This window comes from Panicum hallii, chromosome 7 (assembly GCF_002211085.1).
Source record: "Panicum hallii strain FIL2 chromosome 7, PHallii_v3.1, whole genome shotgun sequence".
In the NCBI taxonomy this organism is placed as follows: domain Eukaryota; kingdom Viridiplantae; phylum Streptophyta; class Magnoliopsida; order Poales; family Poaceae; genus Panicum; species Panicum hallii.
Genome location: NC_038048.1, coordinates 22785895 through 22802043, shown reverse-complemented (window position 1 = coordinate 22802043; position 16149 = coordinate 22785895). Strand labels below are relative to the sequence as shown.

Below are 16149 nucleotides of genomic sequence, written 5' to 3'. Positions count from 1 at the left end.
TGCCGTCTTGGGCTCGTTTCAGAATTGGCCGAGCGAAATTGGGCCACGTATGCGGGCGAATGGAAGGAAGCAACGAAATGCAATGATCACAACGGAATGATGTACACACAAATGATAATATATTAACAATATTATATATTAATAAAAATAAATAATAGAAATTAATAGTGGTGAGTGTGGAAAGGTGCGCTATAAAGAAAGGAAGGTCATCTTAATATTCCATGCGACAACTTTTTATGCACCAAGGAATTCGTATATATCAGTTAAACTGCCGAAGATTTATATTAGCACTTCCTCCATAGCTACGTTTAGCCTTTTTAAAATTAACAAGGAAAAAAATATAGCTACGTTTAGCCTTTTAAAATTAAACGTTTTTAACCTTAACTATATATAGAAAAATAATTATAGAGACTAATGAAAAATTATGTTTGCAAATTTATCGTGAAATCAACTATCATAATATATAATATTTTCTGATTGAAATAGTTTAGCTATATAAGGAAAATAAAATTTAGCTTATGGCAGGGGTATAAGGGCCAGTCGGGCACAACCCGTAGGGTGACCGGACTCGACCGAGAGCGAGCCCAACAGGCCCGAACCCGCATCTAGGAGTAACAGAGGCCGGGCACTGGGGTTTTTCGTAATTCCAAACTGGTACAGCGCCCTGCTATTTAAGAAAACTCTTGCGCCCTTGAGTATGCGAGGTGGGACTAAACGCACCTGCTGGGGCGTGCAGGCGCAAGGCAAAGCGGGCGAGGTACAGCATGACATTGGGCCGTATTAGATCGGGAGGCCCACGTTTGGGAATTAGTAGCTTGTGCGGCAGCGGGAGTAGCGCGAGTAAGCTAACGTATAAGCAATTTTCATTAAAGATGTAAGGTAGTGATAAAGAAAATGTTTATGCATCAACTTATTATTACAAACCAAATAGACCTAACAATCCAAACAAATGGGTGATAAGATCGAGCCAGATAAATCGTGTGCGTGATTATGATGTGTCCATTCTCTCCTTCAACCCCTCGCGCGCAAGTTTCCGTATTTCATGACGTTGATTATGCAACTGGTTCCGTAAACCTACAGTTAACAAAATGGATGTGAGTTCTGAATAAAGTAGCCCAACTATATTGATTTAACAAAAAATATTTGTTTACCTTTGAACTCATACATTTCAGAGTAATATGGAGAGAATACTATCTGGCTATAGTCAGTGGTAGTAACTCCATCTACAATGTAAGGAGAGTAATATAATTTAAAGCAGGTATATTCCATGATGTTTGAAAATTAAAATGTGGAATGATAATGTTTGTACCTGTTATCCAATTGACTTTAACATGGAGAGCAGCTACAGTATGAGATGCCGCTAGACGCCATTCCCAGATGTTTTGAAGGAGATGACGGTCCAAAATGTGGATGAAGATGAACTTTTTCCTATGAACTGAAAACGTATTTTTGACCGACAATATGAGGAACTAAAAGTTGTACAATAATGCATGTACCTTTCATTCATTAACACCACATGCCTAGATGGCCGCCTCCTGATGTCCTCCCTATCTTGAATTTTACTCACATAAACGATGAGACATGTGACATCTTAGTTTACAACAATGTTGGAAATAGTCCACTATAGCCCGCTATTAGTTTTTTAGAGATCTACCGCTACGCTATGCAACATTTATCCGCTACGTCCGCTAAAGGGGTTTTACGAGATTTAGCAGTGCTAAATATTCTCTAAAGTGGCTTTTGCAAGATTTAGCAGCGCTAAATGTCAAGTTTCTAGTAGATTTTAGTGGTGTCGTTCGCTCAAAGACGCAGCATGGGCACCGTTTGATTATTTTAGAGTTTATTTTTTGGTGTTAGACCAATAATGCTTATAATTTTATATATGATTATTGATTATTTTATTATTCTGCTAAATAATTTAGCTTTCACTATAGCCCGCTATAGCTTTCTATAGTTTTTAGAGAAATTTGCTGCTAAATTTTATAGCCCGCTATTTGTAACATTGGTTTACAATAATATAGATGCAATATGTGAGTCGCCTAACTCTGGCCGTACTTTTAAATATTGTATTATATATAATATAAATTAAATACCTGCAAATATGTCCATTGCCTGTCGATATACTTCCTCAAAATCATGTAAGGTTCGAGGAAAGCTTGGGATCCAAATAGTTCTTTGTGGATTACTTATTAGAGTATAAGGAGAAATGAAGACGTAATAGTTCAGGCATAGATGAAAAATATGACGCAATGGGTGATTGTAAGTCGGCGCGAAACCAACTCTCAGAAAGTCATATGATTCTCCTTCTACAACCGAACTATTTAACATCATGGTATGCTGGCCGCACACTAATGCCTCCATTTTGGTTCCCTGTTAACGCACAACGACTCAACATGTAATAAATTAAAACAAATCTCACAAAATGTTTACAAGAGGAATCGACATGATCTTTAGTCAATTTAAACAAAATTAGCGCACCTCTTCATCCATCAATATAATTAAGCCGCATGTATACATATCCTCTACGCTCTCGTACATCTCCCTTCCAGAAGACCATGGCACTCACGTCCCATGTCCTCGAAATATGTTCCATCTCCTCATTATGAAACTCAACCCATCACTACCGGAAACCAGGGCTTTGCCGAGTGTCAAACTCTTTGCCGAGTGCAAAAAATCGGGCACTCGGCAAAGAGCAACTTTGCCGAGTGCAGCACTCAGCAAAGTAAAACACACGGTAAATGCACACTTTGCCGAGTGTCTGGCACTCGGCAAAATAAAACACTCGGCAAAGACAGTTTTGCCGAGTCTCGAACACTCGGCAAAGAATGACACTTGGCAAACGCGCGACAGGATCTAACGGTTGTTAACGGCGTCAGTCTTTGGAGTGTCTACTCCAGGACACTCGGCAAAGATTAATTTTGCCGAGCGCCAAGGAAAGACACTCGGCAAAATAAACATAATTTTTTTCTTTATTTTGTCTAAAATTTTTTCTACTACCATCCTACATTCTCCTTAAGAAGATATGTAGTTTAGGTTCATTTATCGAAGTGTTTGCTATATTTTAATAATTTATTTCATTTTATTGAATTTCTTGAATAATTCAAATTTGAACTGCGTGGTCATTCGAATAGTGGAAAAAACGAATGAAAAGTTGTTATTCATGTTATTGAGCATGCTTTGAGGTCTTATCGAAGAAAGGACCAGAAATTTCAAACCTACTATTCACGAAACATAGCGACTAAATTGTGTTCAAGTCGTGTTTAAATTGCATAAAAGGCAAATTTGGTCGGAAAATTATGAAACTTGTCGAAATGTCATGTTATCATGTGAGGACACTGTGATAAAATTTGTATAAGATTTCATAAAAATTTGACATCTACGATGCTTAACATCTAATCGGGTTTCGTATAAAATTATACATCTCGTTGGAGAACTTTCAATTTATATGCATCGTATGTTTAAATTTTGACGAAACCTCGTCAGATTTTTATCACAGCGTCCCCATGTGATATCATTACATCTCGACAAGTTTCATAATTTTCGGACCATATTTGCTTTTTATAAATTTTAAAAACAACTGGATAATAACTTCGCCATCATATTTCGTGGACAACAAGTTTGAAATTTCTGATTTTTTTAATTTTTTTGTCGATAAGGTCTCAACGCATCCTTCAATAACGTGAATATCATTTTTTCATTCATTATTTTCTATTTTTCGAGTGACTTGTCGCTCAAATTTCAATAAATACAAGGAATTCAAAAAATGGTTCTGAAAAAGGTGACCTTTTTGCCGAGTGCCTCTGATCTAGCACTCGGCAAAGAGGGGACTTTGCCGAGTGCCGATGATCCGGCACTCGGCAAAGTTATTGAATATACACCGCGCGCGCCCTCTACTCCCACCTTATCCGCCTACACACTTGCACAAATTTTGCTCCCGCCTGCTCCGCTCCCCCGCCCCGCCGCCGCCCCCAGCCCCGGCCCCACCCCCGTCGCTGCCCCCGGCCCCGCCGCCGGCCGCGCCCCCGCCCCGCCTCCGCCGCCGGCCCCGCCCCGCGCCCCCGCGCGCCCCCAGCCCCGCGCGCCCCCGCCCCGCGCGCGCCCCCCGCCATGCCCCCGCCACGCCCCCCGCCGCGCCCCTGCAGCGCCGTCATGGTAAGTTGGTTAAAATAATTTCTTGTTAGTTAAAATCAGTTGGTTAAGATGATTTCTTGTTAGTAACTGTGACGTGTTCCTTTCAAAAAAAGGTAATTGTGACGCGTTGGAGACTAATGGCGTGCTGCTGGTAGGCTGTGAGGGTGTTCCAGGGCGCCAGCGTCACCGTGGCGGGGATAACGATCAGGAACAGCCCCAGGTTCCACCTCACCTTCGACACCTGCCGTGCCGTCGAGGTGCACGACGTCACCGTGTCGTCGCCCGGCGACAGCCCCAACACCGACGGCATCCACCTCGCCGGCTCCATCGGCGTCTCCATCCACCACTCCACCATCGCCTGCAGTAAGTCTGGTTCTGCGAACACCTCCCATGACGATTTGCAGGTGAAACAAAGGAGCTTCAATCTTGGGATTTGCAGGTGACGACTGCATCTCCATACAGGACGGCTGCTCCGACGTGTTCATCCGCAGCGTGCACTGCGGGCCGGGCCACGGCATCAGCATTGGCGGGCTCGGGAAGGGCGGCGCATCGGCGGCCGTCTCCGACATCACCGTGCAGGACGTCACGCTCAAGCAGACGATGACCGGCGTCCGGATCAAGACCTGGCAGGTAAAATGCGAAGAAGTGTAACACTCGGCAAAGATAATTTCTTTGCCGAGTGTAAACACTCGGCAAAGCGTCCGACGAAATGCACTCGGCAAACTCCCCTTTGCCAATAGTTTCTTTTCCGTGTGTCCTTTGCCGAGTGCAACACTCGGCAAAGGCTTTGCCGGAGTGTTTTTGGGTCTTTGCCGAGTGTTTTTGACACTCGGCAAAGCCCTGGTTTCCGGTAGTGCATCTATAATTTGGTGTTCATCAAAGCGTCGTGATAAAGAAGAAACATTTGTACGTACTCATATAGATCATCTGATCCATTAATCACTGACCTATAATCTGTTGGCTCGATGCACGGTTGCGGGGTTTTTCTGCGTAGACCCTCTTTCTTCCGATCGAAATAATTGACTTGCTGTCCATATCGACCACTGGAAATTGAAAAGGCATGTATTAAATCAAACAAACACCATAGCACGCAGCGACACTGTCAAACGGGAATAAACTGATCTCGTGAACGGAGATCGCGGGAGACCGGCCGGCGAAATCGTATGGTGGTTGCAGAGATTGTTTTCACGGTGATAAGGGAAGGAAGAAGGCTCGTGAGGTTGGCGACAACGGATCTGCATCCAACGATGTGCTTGCCACAACCTTCTTCCACGGTGGGGGTATACGGCCTCGAGTGCCATGCTGTTGAACAGTGGTTATATAGGAGTCAAGCGAAAAGAACTGACCGGCAATTAGTGAAAACTTGACGGCAAATAAAAAATTGCGCAAATAATGAAATAAATGACACTATCGCGCCAATTTCTACGCTGCTAATTTTAAGGATTTGGCTCCATTATTATTCCAACGCGGTGAAGCCTCCCAGTAACCATATATACGGCTCGAGAAAAAAGCTAACAAACCAGGGCTTAAGAGACATGATTATATATGGAATATGTTGTTTTCATTTACAGCTAATTATATATGGAATATATTGTTTCCAAAAATATGTTTTTTTTTAGATCCGTGAGCTGCATGGGGCAGAGACGGCGCTCAGGCCGATTACAGCGCATGCGATTCTCTCACAATTATTATGGCGGCCGGCGCAACAAAATCAGCTGTTCTCAGGCATGTTCAGTTGATGTAGATTTCGGGCCAGCATGCCAGGCTGTACGTCGGGTCCCATAGGAGATACGGAAAACATAGCAAGAAAATAACTTTGGGACGATCTGATCCGTCGTCTGAAATTCCCTATAAATCATGCGAATAACTTTTTGTAAAACCTACATTATTGGCATCAACGATGGAATAAAAGGTTAAGTTCATATATTGATAGGCTCTTAGATGAAAGCACGTCACAAACAATCATTTTGTAATAACCTTTTATTCCCCATCAGAGAGTTAAAGCTTAAAGATTTATCTATTATTCTTTTTCTGGTTTATTTATTGTTGCTCGTTCTCATTTCAAACTGATATGTAATAAATAAACGTGTGTTAATAAGCCTCATTCTCACTGCCCAGCATAGTTTTGGTCAAGCGACTTTTATTTGCATTACCAATTGTGCAAACAAACGACGTTTATTCCCAATTTGTAATAAATAGGCCTTATGTGTTAAACCAATTATTTGGAATTTATTTACAATGTTTAGATAATATATTGGGTCGTATTTATAGATTACATGTTTCTCCCACACAAGAGAATTTTTTTGGTACATATATGCGCAGAGTAAAATTATGGTAAAAAAACTCAAGACAAAAAAAAAATTGGGTCCGGAAAGGCCCAAGGAGCGCCCTGTCCGATTCCACCTACCTAAAAAAATAACGAAGTCAACAACCCGGGGGTACCCGGGCCCGAGCGCATCGACTTGACCATTCCAGCCCAACGCATCAACATGCGTATACGTATGTATTCTCGGTAAGCTACTAGATATCTGTGTTCAAGGAAACTTAGTGCTAATGGGGGGGGGGGGGGGGGGGGGGGAATGAGGATTTTAAGTTGGCTATGCGCTCCTTGGCTGCTCGAGTTGACCCCTGAAACGATGTTGGAGTGCGCCTCGTTCACCGGAGGTCAGAACTGGGCCGACAAGCCATCAAGGCCCATCGCTCTACATCAAGGCCCATCGATGCACCCCTTCTCTTGATAAATGAGTTTAATTAGTAGTGCATCCTCCTGCTTTATGATTTACCATCTGAATACATCTCGTGAATTATTAGTAGTCAGCAGTGCTTATTTAGGATATTTTTTCAATTAATTAATCATACTGATCATAGCCTAAGTTTCTTTGAATTATTTATGGCGGATGATTGTCCGCACATTAACTGAGTACACGTATGAAGAGTTCAGCAGCCATGTAACATGTCGTTAAAAGCTTTTTTTTTTTTGAAGAAACCAAGCTTTTTTTAACATGTCGTTAAAAGCTGTTGGAGCATATGAGTGATCGTGCTCCTTTAGTTTCACGAAGATCCAATTCAATACAATAGATTAAAATGCCATCCTCGAAAACTAATTCAATATGCCATGCTCGAAAACTGATAGAACCTACAGTCCAAATTCAATACAGAAGAGCTTTACACAATACTCATTAACAGTAAGAACCACTAAGAAGACCCAATTCACCTAGACTCACTCAAATCATCTTACAAATAAACAACTTCAATCTCTCATCACCATGCTGAGAGTATCTATCGCCAGCCAACCAAAATATGCACACCTCTGCTTTCCAAGATATATCGGGTAACCTCCGATACAAATGTAGTCATATTTCTTCATCTCTACTCAAGTCAAACATGCTACATGTTCCAGGAACGTTTGAAAAGCTCATATGGTAACCACGCTGATGCATTGTAGTGGCATTCAACTAAACTGAATCATAGCAAATATTATAGGCTTGAAGCCATCATCAATAGCCAGGTACACTTTACAACAAATATATACGCAGAAACCATGTATTTTGAGGATGAGTGTGCACGCGTGCACATGGCCAGATCCCTTCACCTTAAAAACACGCATTGAGTCTGTCAGTTCAGAGAGAAAAATATTAGATGTACTGATAATATTAGCAATGTAAATAAACATGAAGCATGCAACACAAATGTACTATGCAATAAATTAGTACTATATATTACCTTTGTACTATGCCATTAGGACCTTCTTGTATACAATATTCTTCGTAAATGTACCATTATACATTGGGATCTTTTTCTTTTCTTTCTCATTATTAACTGTCTACTTACCTTTTTTTTGGCATTTTTCTTCTCCTTTTTAGCCTCTTCCTCCAACTCAGTGGCATTAGGTGGAAGTGCTAGAATCCTGATGTTTGTTCTAGCAGTAGCCCTCGACATTGCAACATACAATTGCCCATGCGAGAACATAGGGTCAGGGAGGTAAACACCGACATTAGGAATAGTCTGACCTTGTGACTTGTTGACCATCATGGCAAAAGTGAGCCGGATGGGAAACTGTTTTCTTTTGAATTAAAAGTGGAACATCTCGTCATCGGATGGGCATAGGGGTATCCGAGAGAGGAAAACCCGTTTTCCTGCATGTTGGCCCAACACGATCTCAGCATTGATAGTATTTCTTTGGAAACTACGGACAACCAGCCTCGTACCATTACATAAACCATTCGTAGGATCAATATTCCGAAGCAATATAATTGGACAGCCTACCTTTAGCTTTAACACATGAGGAGGCAATCCATTGGGTGTAAGGGTGTTAAAAAACTTCGATGAATAGTAGTTGTGTGGATCATCTACAGTAGAATCAAAACTATGATACTCCACCTCCCCACCTTGGAAAGAACCGATCATGTCCATACTAATCCTATCAACCCAATCATTGCGTGCAGACAAAATAGCTCTAGAAGTGATGTAGTCCTTGTCTGCCATGTTCTCATTAAGGTTAGGAAAGATGCATTGGATTAATCTATCAAGATCATTGCCATCTCCAGTATATGGCACGCAAATTTCATCTGGGAGACGAACCTCACCATCAGCATTGGCCTCCTCTATTCCATTGCCAATGCGCAACAGATATTCAGCAAACCATGGGTCACTTTGCGCTGTCATGTTGCGCACAAGCTTTAGGTGACGCATGTAATCCCAAAGGTATGACCTGCATAGCGAAGCATCTACTATCTGAGCTCTTGAACCCCTCCTGACAACTGGTAGGACCTACGTAAAATCTCCGCCAAACACAACAGTCTTCCCACCAAAAGGCAAATCCGGCCTATCCATTATATCACGCGTGCTATTGTCCAACGCCTCCACTGCTTGTTTCTTGATCATAGAAGCCTCATCCCAAATAATCAAAGAAGTTGTACGTAGTAGAGTCACTGTACCACTTTGTTTAGTGAAACTACAACATCCACCACTGTCAATGGTAAGTGGAAGCTTGAAACATGAATGTGCTATTCTCCCACCGGGCATTATGGATGCAACAACCCTAGATGTAGCTGTCGCAACATCAATCTTGTTCTGACTGCGGATTTTGGCAAGCAAAGACCTATACAAGAATGTTTTCCCAGTGCCACCGGGGCCATCCACAAAAAACAACCCACCATCATTGGTATCAATAGCTGACAAGATCTCATCATAAACAGCCTTCTGCTCATCATTAAGGGACTCCGACAAAGCCACATCATCCTCGGTGCTCTCTATATTTGACTCCTCGAATATCTCCCGTGGAACACCACAAGCGTCATCATAAGTGTTATCAATCTTAGGTAGAGGGAATGATTTTATATCCTTCCCCAATGATTGCAGCATGTTTCTAATATCAACCAGGGCCATTTGCTCAATGATAGCATCTGATGGATTGTTGCAACAATAATCCTCAGACATTGCGTCCAATTGTTTTTGCCAGAGTGCGAATACATTGCTCGGTTCACAAAATACCAATATTGTTGCAAAAAGCCTTCATAGCGACAATGCCATCTGATACATGGCAGCTTCAGAAAGACACTCATCAAGTGAGCTGTCCTCCTCAATCAGCCCTCTTTTCTCGGCAGCTTTACGGAAAGAAGGTTGTATGACGCCATCAACAGTTTTCAAATCTTCATATGAAGTTGCACCAGCCATGTGATTTAGGAGAATCCGAAGATAGTAGGTTCACCTTCAGCTGGATGAGCTGATACGATTCTCCCAACTTGCCCAGCGTTAGCTTGTTCCCTTGGACGCCAAAATTTACCATCAGATTGCCATGTGAAAAATTCTAGGAAATCACGATATAATATGCTGCGAGCAAACTCGTGCAGCCTGTTTGCTTTAAAATATGTTGTCAACATTGATTCATCGGCGCCTGATTTATTAACAATGTGTTGAATCTTTTGACGATTGTGAAATGACACCATGTGCATGTCGGGAAGATGGAGCTGAAGTTGTTGTACGGAGGGATAATTCTTACTAAGGTCAAAACCATATATCCTCCACATTGCCTCCGGAGGGGTCACCCATCGAGCATCTCTATATGCCTTGATCTCATCTACATTCCCTTTATCATCCGTCTGGCCAGACTCCCTAACGGCTACTGAAGCCCAATCAAACCTTTGTATACGTACTTGAATAAATATTGTATTGATTTAATGCTGGTACATGCCTCGATATTTATGCGATAATTTAACGCTCGCAGTAGGCATGGGTTATAAGGGACAACCCACCGATTGTCAAACTCATAACCTCAAACCTTCTCTTTACACCCGCTGTCACGGCGGTGATATATAGGGTAAGAATCTTTGCCCTGTGAGGTGGACTTGGCGAAGGGATGCGGATAATGATTCTTGCATGAAGAACGTCCCTTAGTACACGGGCAATTTAGGTTTAGCACACCGCACAGCCCATGCATCATATGCTTAGTCACCATTTGTACAGCTCTCGATATTTCTTCTTGTTTGGCAGCTCAGCACATATAAGTTGGTCATACTGCTCAGGACATGTGAGCTTCCACTTCCTTTTTGTTATTAGCAAGAAGTGAGCGTGTGGTAAACTCCTCTTCTGAAACTCCACAACATACACGTATGCCCGAACCTTTCCAAGTATATCTTTCTTCAACAACATCTTTTTCATCACCTCAAGTTTCGTCCTGAACACATAGGTTACAAGATCTAGTCGATCTTGTGCTGACTGGCCTGGGAACAATTCATTCTTGATCTCATCCCAGTTAGGATTGCAGGTCATTGTTAAGAAGATATCTGGTTTACCATACTTGCGTACTAGGGCCATTGCATCCATGTACCGACGTCTCATGTGACGAGGGCCTCCGATGAATGATGTAGAAAGAACAGTACATCTTCCAATAGCATCGGCTCGGCACTCACCAGCATGCAAGCTATCGACAAGACCCTGATACAGGTCGGCCCCGAGACAATCCTAATTGTTTCGGATGTAATCTAATCGAGAGCTTTCAATCTTAATATAAATATCAACGACAAACTGATACAGGTCGGCCCTAAGACAATCCTAATTGTTTCGGATGTAATCTAATCGAGAAGTTTCAATCTTAATATAAGTATCAACGGCAAACTGCTGGAAAAGTCGCTTGCCGAAGAATATTGGGTTGAAAATGCCAGGACACATTTGAAATTTATAGCAGTAGTAGTCATGCAATGATACACATAAATTTCGAGCACTCCCTACATGAATAGAGAATGTCTTTGTCATTACTAAACCACACAAAAAAATATTAAAATTAAATATGTAAATATATGCGCTTGACAATTACCTAGATCCTCTCCGCCTGCACGTGCCTTTTGGACTTCACGAGCAGCATTTACTTGCGCCGCGGTGACTCCCACATTTGGGATGCAATTGTGCCACCCAAGCTCACCCTTGGGGAAGAATAGAGGGTATGATAGAGCATCATAACAACCATGGTATGATCGAATGTCGTGAATAGATCTATCCTTTCCTTGGAGTACAACACTATGCTCGTACTGCCCCTGACACTCGCTACCCTCTATCCAGACAGCAGCAACCTTTGATGTGGTAGGTACATTTTAGTTTCGCTGGTCCAACCTTTGGTCAAGATTCAATGTCATGTGGTAATCCTCCAGATCATCAATTGCACCCATAGTCCTAAGATGCTCAGAGTATGGGTTGCCCTGCATGATCGCAACCAACCTATCGATGACTTCCTTGTCTTTCTTTAGGCATTCCTCTCGACATCTTCGATAACGAAGCTTGAGCGAAGGGTCATCATCATAGAAATACAACTCAAGATGTCTTGGTTCAATACTCTCCTCTTTACCAAATGAACGTTTGTTGTGGTAAATTTGACCATGGGCACGGAACGTATACATACCTCCTCTACGCATGTTCATGGTCATGCGATCAAGGTGACAACACAATGAAGTAAATGAAAAATGGCCATTGAAGAATCTGATGTTGGAACGAAAGTGCCTTGCATCAGCATCTGAAACCGTCCATAGCCTCATAAGTTCAGGCGGTGTTTCAGGTGTGGATAAATGTATCTTCCCACTGCGACAACAAAAACCCGGTGTTTCGAACTCAAACTTCTTTGGATGGCATATTAGCATAGACCTTATCATAAGGATCCAACACATCCGGAATACTGTTAACTTCATTATCAAGGTTGATTTCCACATCAACTTCATCTTCTTCATCTACATTGAATATTAATAAATTTAAATATATATTATTAAATGATCAAAATTTCTCATTAATCTTATTAGATATCTAGGACCAATACCTTGTTCGGCAAAAAGGTAACCCTCCTCCTCTTCTTCATCCTCCTCAAATACAACATCCTCATCGCCATCCGGGTATTTGAGAGATTTACGAAACATGTGTGTAATTAGTAATAGTTTACGTGAATAGATTCTTGAGTTTGAGTTAATTATACCAAAAAATACATTACCATCCTCAATGATTGATGCATGCGTATGTGCGTTGATGTCTTGTGCATAGTTTATCGAATACAGATCACCTAGATGATGAAATTTCCACATATAAATTCATGGTTAGTTGATGAATGCATTGTAGAGTTAAACACCAACAATTATTGTGTTAAGAAAGGCTTAAGGAACTTTATGAATTTACCTGATTTAACAACAGATTCTTGTGACTGTGGGGTCATGTGGTATGCTTGTTTTGGGATCGATAATCCTGTACAACTAATATTACTTTATTAATAAATATTAGGGATGTTAAATTCAGTAGGCTAAGACCAGATACGCATTCACCGGTATTAATGACGGTAGATTGGGTTGGAGCATCTTCCACATCTGGAATTTTATTTGAAGAACCCATGGTGCTTCCACCTATTGTTACTTCAAATAGAAGATTGCGCCGGGCTAAATGGTTTTGTCTCTTCCCTGGACAAACACGTTGTCGCCGAATATGGTTTGTGGAAGGCAACTCAATATTTTCATCAATCGTTGGGTTTTCTAAACCTTGATCTGATGAGGTCTAAACGTAGATCGGAGTTCCATTTATGAAAGGCATTTCCCAGTCTTCAGCTATTACGGTGGATTCACCTTTAGGGGGGAATATGATCTTAGGGATAAATTGTGGATTTTCCATCGCGATGGACTCGGAGTGTAGATTATTCTCCCGAAACTCTCTAACTCTTCTCTTATAGTCTCGATTATGAGCCGCAAAAGTGCTCTTAGGCTTAGACTTTCCACTTGACATTTGGCCGGCCTCCTTATTCGCATGATATGCTTCTCGGCTCCGTTGATTCCTGCTTTCCCTTCGATCAACGTCACATGGTTGCGATGACTGTTTTTTCTCGTGATATAATTCATGACGACGTTTATTTATACGTTACCGTTATTCGTCCATCAATGATTTTGTCTTACATGATTTAACACTCACACTCAAGGTATCCGCACATGCAGTCAAGTTTTCATAGCCAAGTACTGTAGATAAAGATTTAAGATCACATCATCAAACAATGGCAACATAGACACATACTAATAGATCTAAGTTAGCATTAAAGAGCGACAAATATCAATATTATTTCGCTGTGAAAAACAGACCATTTGATTACAACATCATAACATATAATGCAAAGAATGAGTACTATAATTAAAATTTTATGATCACATAATCAATCTGTGGCAATCATGATACATACTAATAGATCTAAGTTAGCATTAAAGAGCGACAAATATCAATATTAACTCACTGTGGAAAACAGGCCATTTGATTACAGCATCATGACAACTTTTGAAAAAATGAGACTGCACATCATACATACAATGTAATTGGTACAATAATAAGGAGCCAAGCAAATTATCTGCACATCATACATCAACAAATTTTGGTACAAAAATAAAGAAACCCATACCTGGTGGGAAATCTGTGCAAGCGTCGGAGCTCTTAAGCTTCACCGTGCTGACCGGGGTTGCATCTGAACAAGTATGGTCATTAGTACAAAACTGTAACCAATGACGACAATTATGATACATACTAATATATCTAAATTAGCATTAAAGTGCGATGAAGCTCAATATTATTCCGCTGTGAAAAACAGGCCATTCGTGTACTGCATCATAACATATCTCTACTAAAAATAAGAACTGTAATTAAAATTTTACGATTACATAATCAAACTATGGCAATTATGATACATACTAATAGATCTAAGTTAGCATTAAAGAGCGAACGGACAAGTATCAATACCTAAGGCACGGGTGATTTTTACATAGAGGTCGCTCATACCTACGCTCGTTAAAAGTTACAGGGAAGATGGTGGGTGCATCGTGATGTCTGGATCCATTGCGTACATCAACTTTGAAACAGTAATAAAAATAATTATCTGGGTGGGACAAGACACACCTGTAGGATGCTCAATGCTTGTAAGAGTACACGTGATGGTGATGGGTGCCCCCTCAACTATAGGAGTGCAAGTACTGGGTGCATCATGGTGTTCGACTTCTGGACATACGTAAAGATTGAAGAGTATAAAAATAAGCTTAATTAATAACCTAACATGTTTTGAGCCACGGTAGCTGCACATACTGAGGGTACGCTCAGTGATTGTAGGGGTGCCAACATCATGGTGTTCATCTACGGCAACAACTGAGTAAAGTGTAGTTTTCAAAATGATAGTAGAAATAATGGTCCCATTTAAACACTGACCTGCAGGAACTGCTTTGCTTTGTGATTCATCTTTCTTCATCCGATAAGCTTCACGCCGCTTTTTGTTTCTTTCAATCCTTTTCTCATCAGATTTCAATGTGCTCATAATTCTATCACTTCCTCCTATGAGCACAGCGGAACCAAAATATAGCTTCAAAAGTTGTGTGCCATGGCAAATTGCAGATGAACTTGAAAAATTATAGTTTCAAAGGTTATCCGCAGTATGCTCATCCATGAGAGAAATAATGCAGGCGTCGGATGCATTAGTATTAGGATTACTTGAATTTAATTGCGCTACATATTAAAAGGGAATCAGATGGCAAATGATAACAAAGAAAAGTGTGCACATGATAAGACTATACGTGGATCATTTTTCTTGTTGTTTGGATGACACTTTTTCCTCTTATACTCCTCACGCCGCTTCCTGTTCTTCTCCTCCCTTTGCTCATCTGTCATTGAGGCAGCACGAAATCTATCCCGTTCTCGTCTAAGATGACGCGCATCATGAGCAATACATGAATCTATTTCAAGTTCTTGTGGTGAGAAGATAATACCATGAAGCAAATCATGAGCATTCGCAATTGAATCAAAAGAATAGATCTTACCAGTATTTTGATGGGGAGGATCCATCTGTTTGCACATGTTCTTGCAAACGCAATACAGTTGTGCGCCATGTGCTACGGATGCCCTAGAACACCAGCGACGGCAACGACAGGGGCAACAGAGGACGAAGAGGCTGGAGACATGCACCTAAGCTGCAGTGCACTGTGAGCCGATGGGATGCCGCGGAGTGGCGTGGCGAAGGCGCGGCGCGGTGATGGCGTGTTCCGGTGTGGCGACAGCGTGTTCGTGGCGCGGCTTGTCCCATGCGCGACGGTAGGGTTTAGCTCACCCTATTATTGCGAACACTGAAAGGAAGGGAGCCACAATTATCGGAGTTTTGCCATAGAACGCCAGTGACGGGCATAATGGAGGCAACAGAGGACGAAGAGGCTGGAGATGGGCACCTGAGCTGCAGCGTGATGTGAGCTGATGGGATGTCGCGGCGTGGCGTGGCGATGCCACGGGGACGGAATGACAAGACGCGGTGTGGCGAAAGCGCGGCGCGACGATGGAGTGTTCCCGGCGGGCGACGGCGTGGCGACGACACGACGGTAGGGTTTAGCTCACCCTATGGAAGGCGACGATGCAACTCTGGATGGAAGGGAGCCGCAATTATCGCAACTTGAAAACAATTTAGCAGCAGCGGGCGTTCTGGGCGTGGCGACGGATCCATCTGTTGCTGCCGTAGATACAAAAATATTTGAAATTGACGATGGA

The 16149-nt window shown here is 42.0% G+C and overlaps 2 protein-coding genes across 2 annotated transcripts; one reads left to right on the top strand and one right to left on the bottom strand.

Annotated features, from left to right (window-relative positions):
* The first annotated feature begins 4107 nt into the window (after positions 1–4107).
* Positions 4108–6140, top strand: LOC112900538 (polygalacturonase At1g48100-like). Its single transcript, XM_025969392.1, has 4 exons — positions 4108–4152; positions 4287–4494; positions 4571–4761; positions 6126–6140. The coding sequence occupies exons 1-4, from the start codon at positions 4108–4110 to the stop codon at positions 6138–6140; spliced, it is 459 nt and encodes a 152-aa protein (XP_025825177.1).
* Positions 6141–8901: 2761 nt separating this feature from the next.
* LOC112900537 (ATP-dependent DNA helicase PIF2-like) lies at positions 8902–9570 on the bottom strand. The gene has a single exon (XM_025969391.1). The coding sequence runs from the start codon at positions 9568–9570 to the stop codon at positions 8902–8904; it is 669 nt and encodes a 222-aa protein (XP_025825176.1).
* Between the last annotated feature and the right edge of the window lie 6579 nt (positions 9571–16149).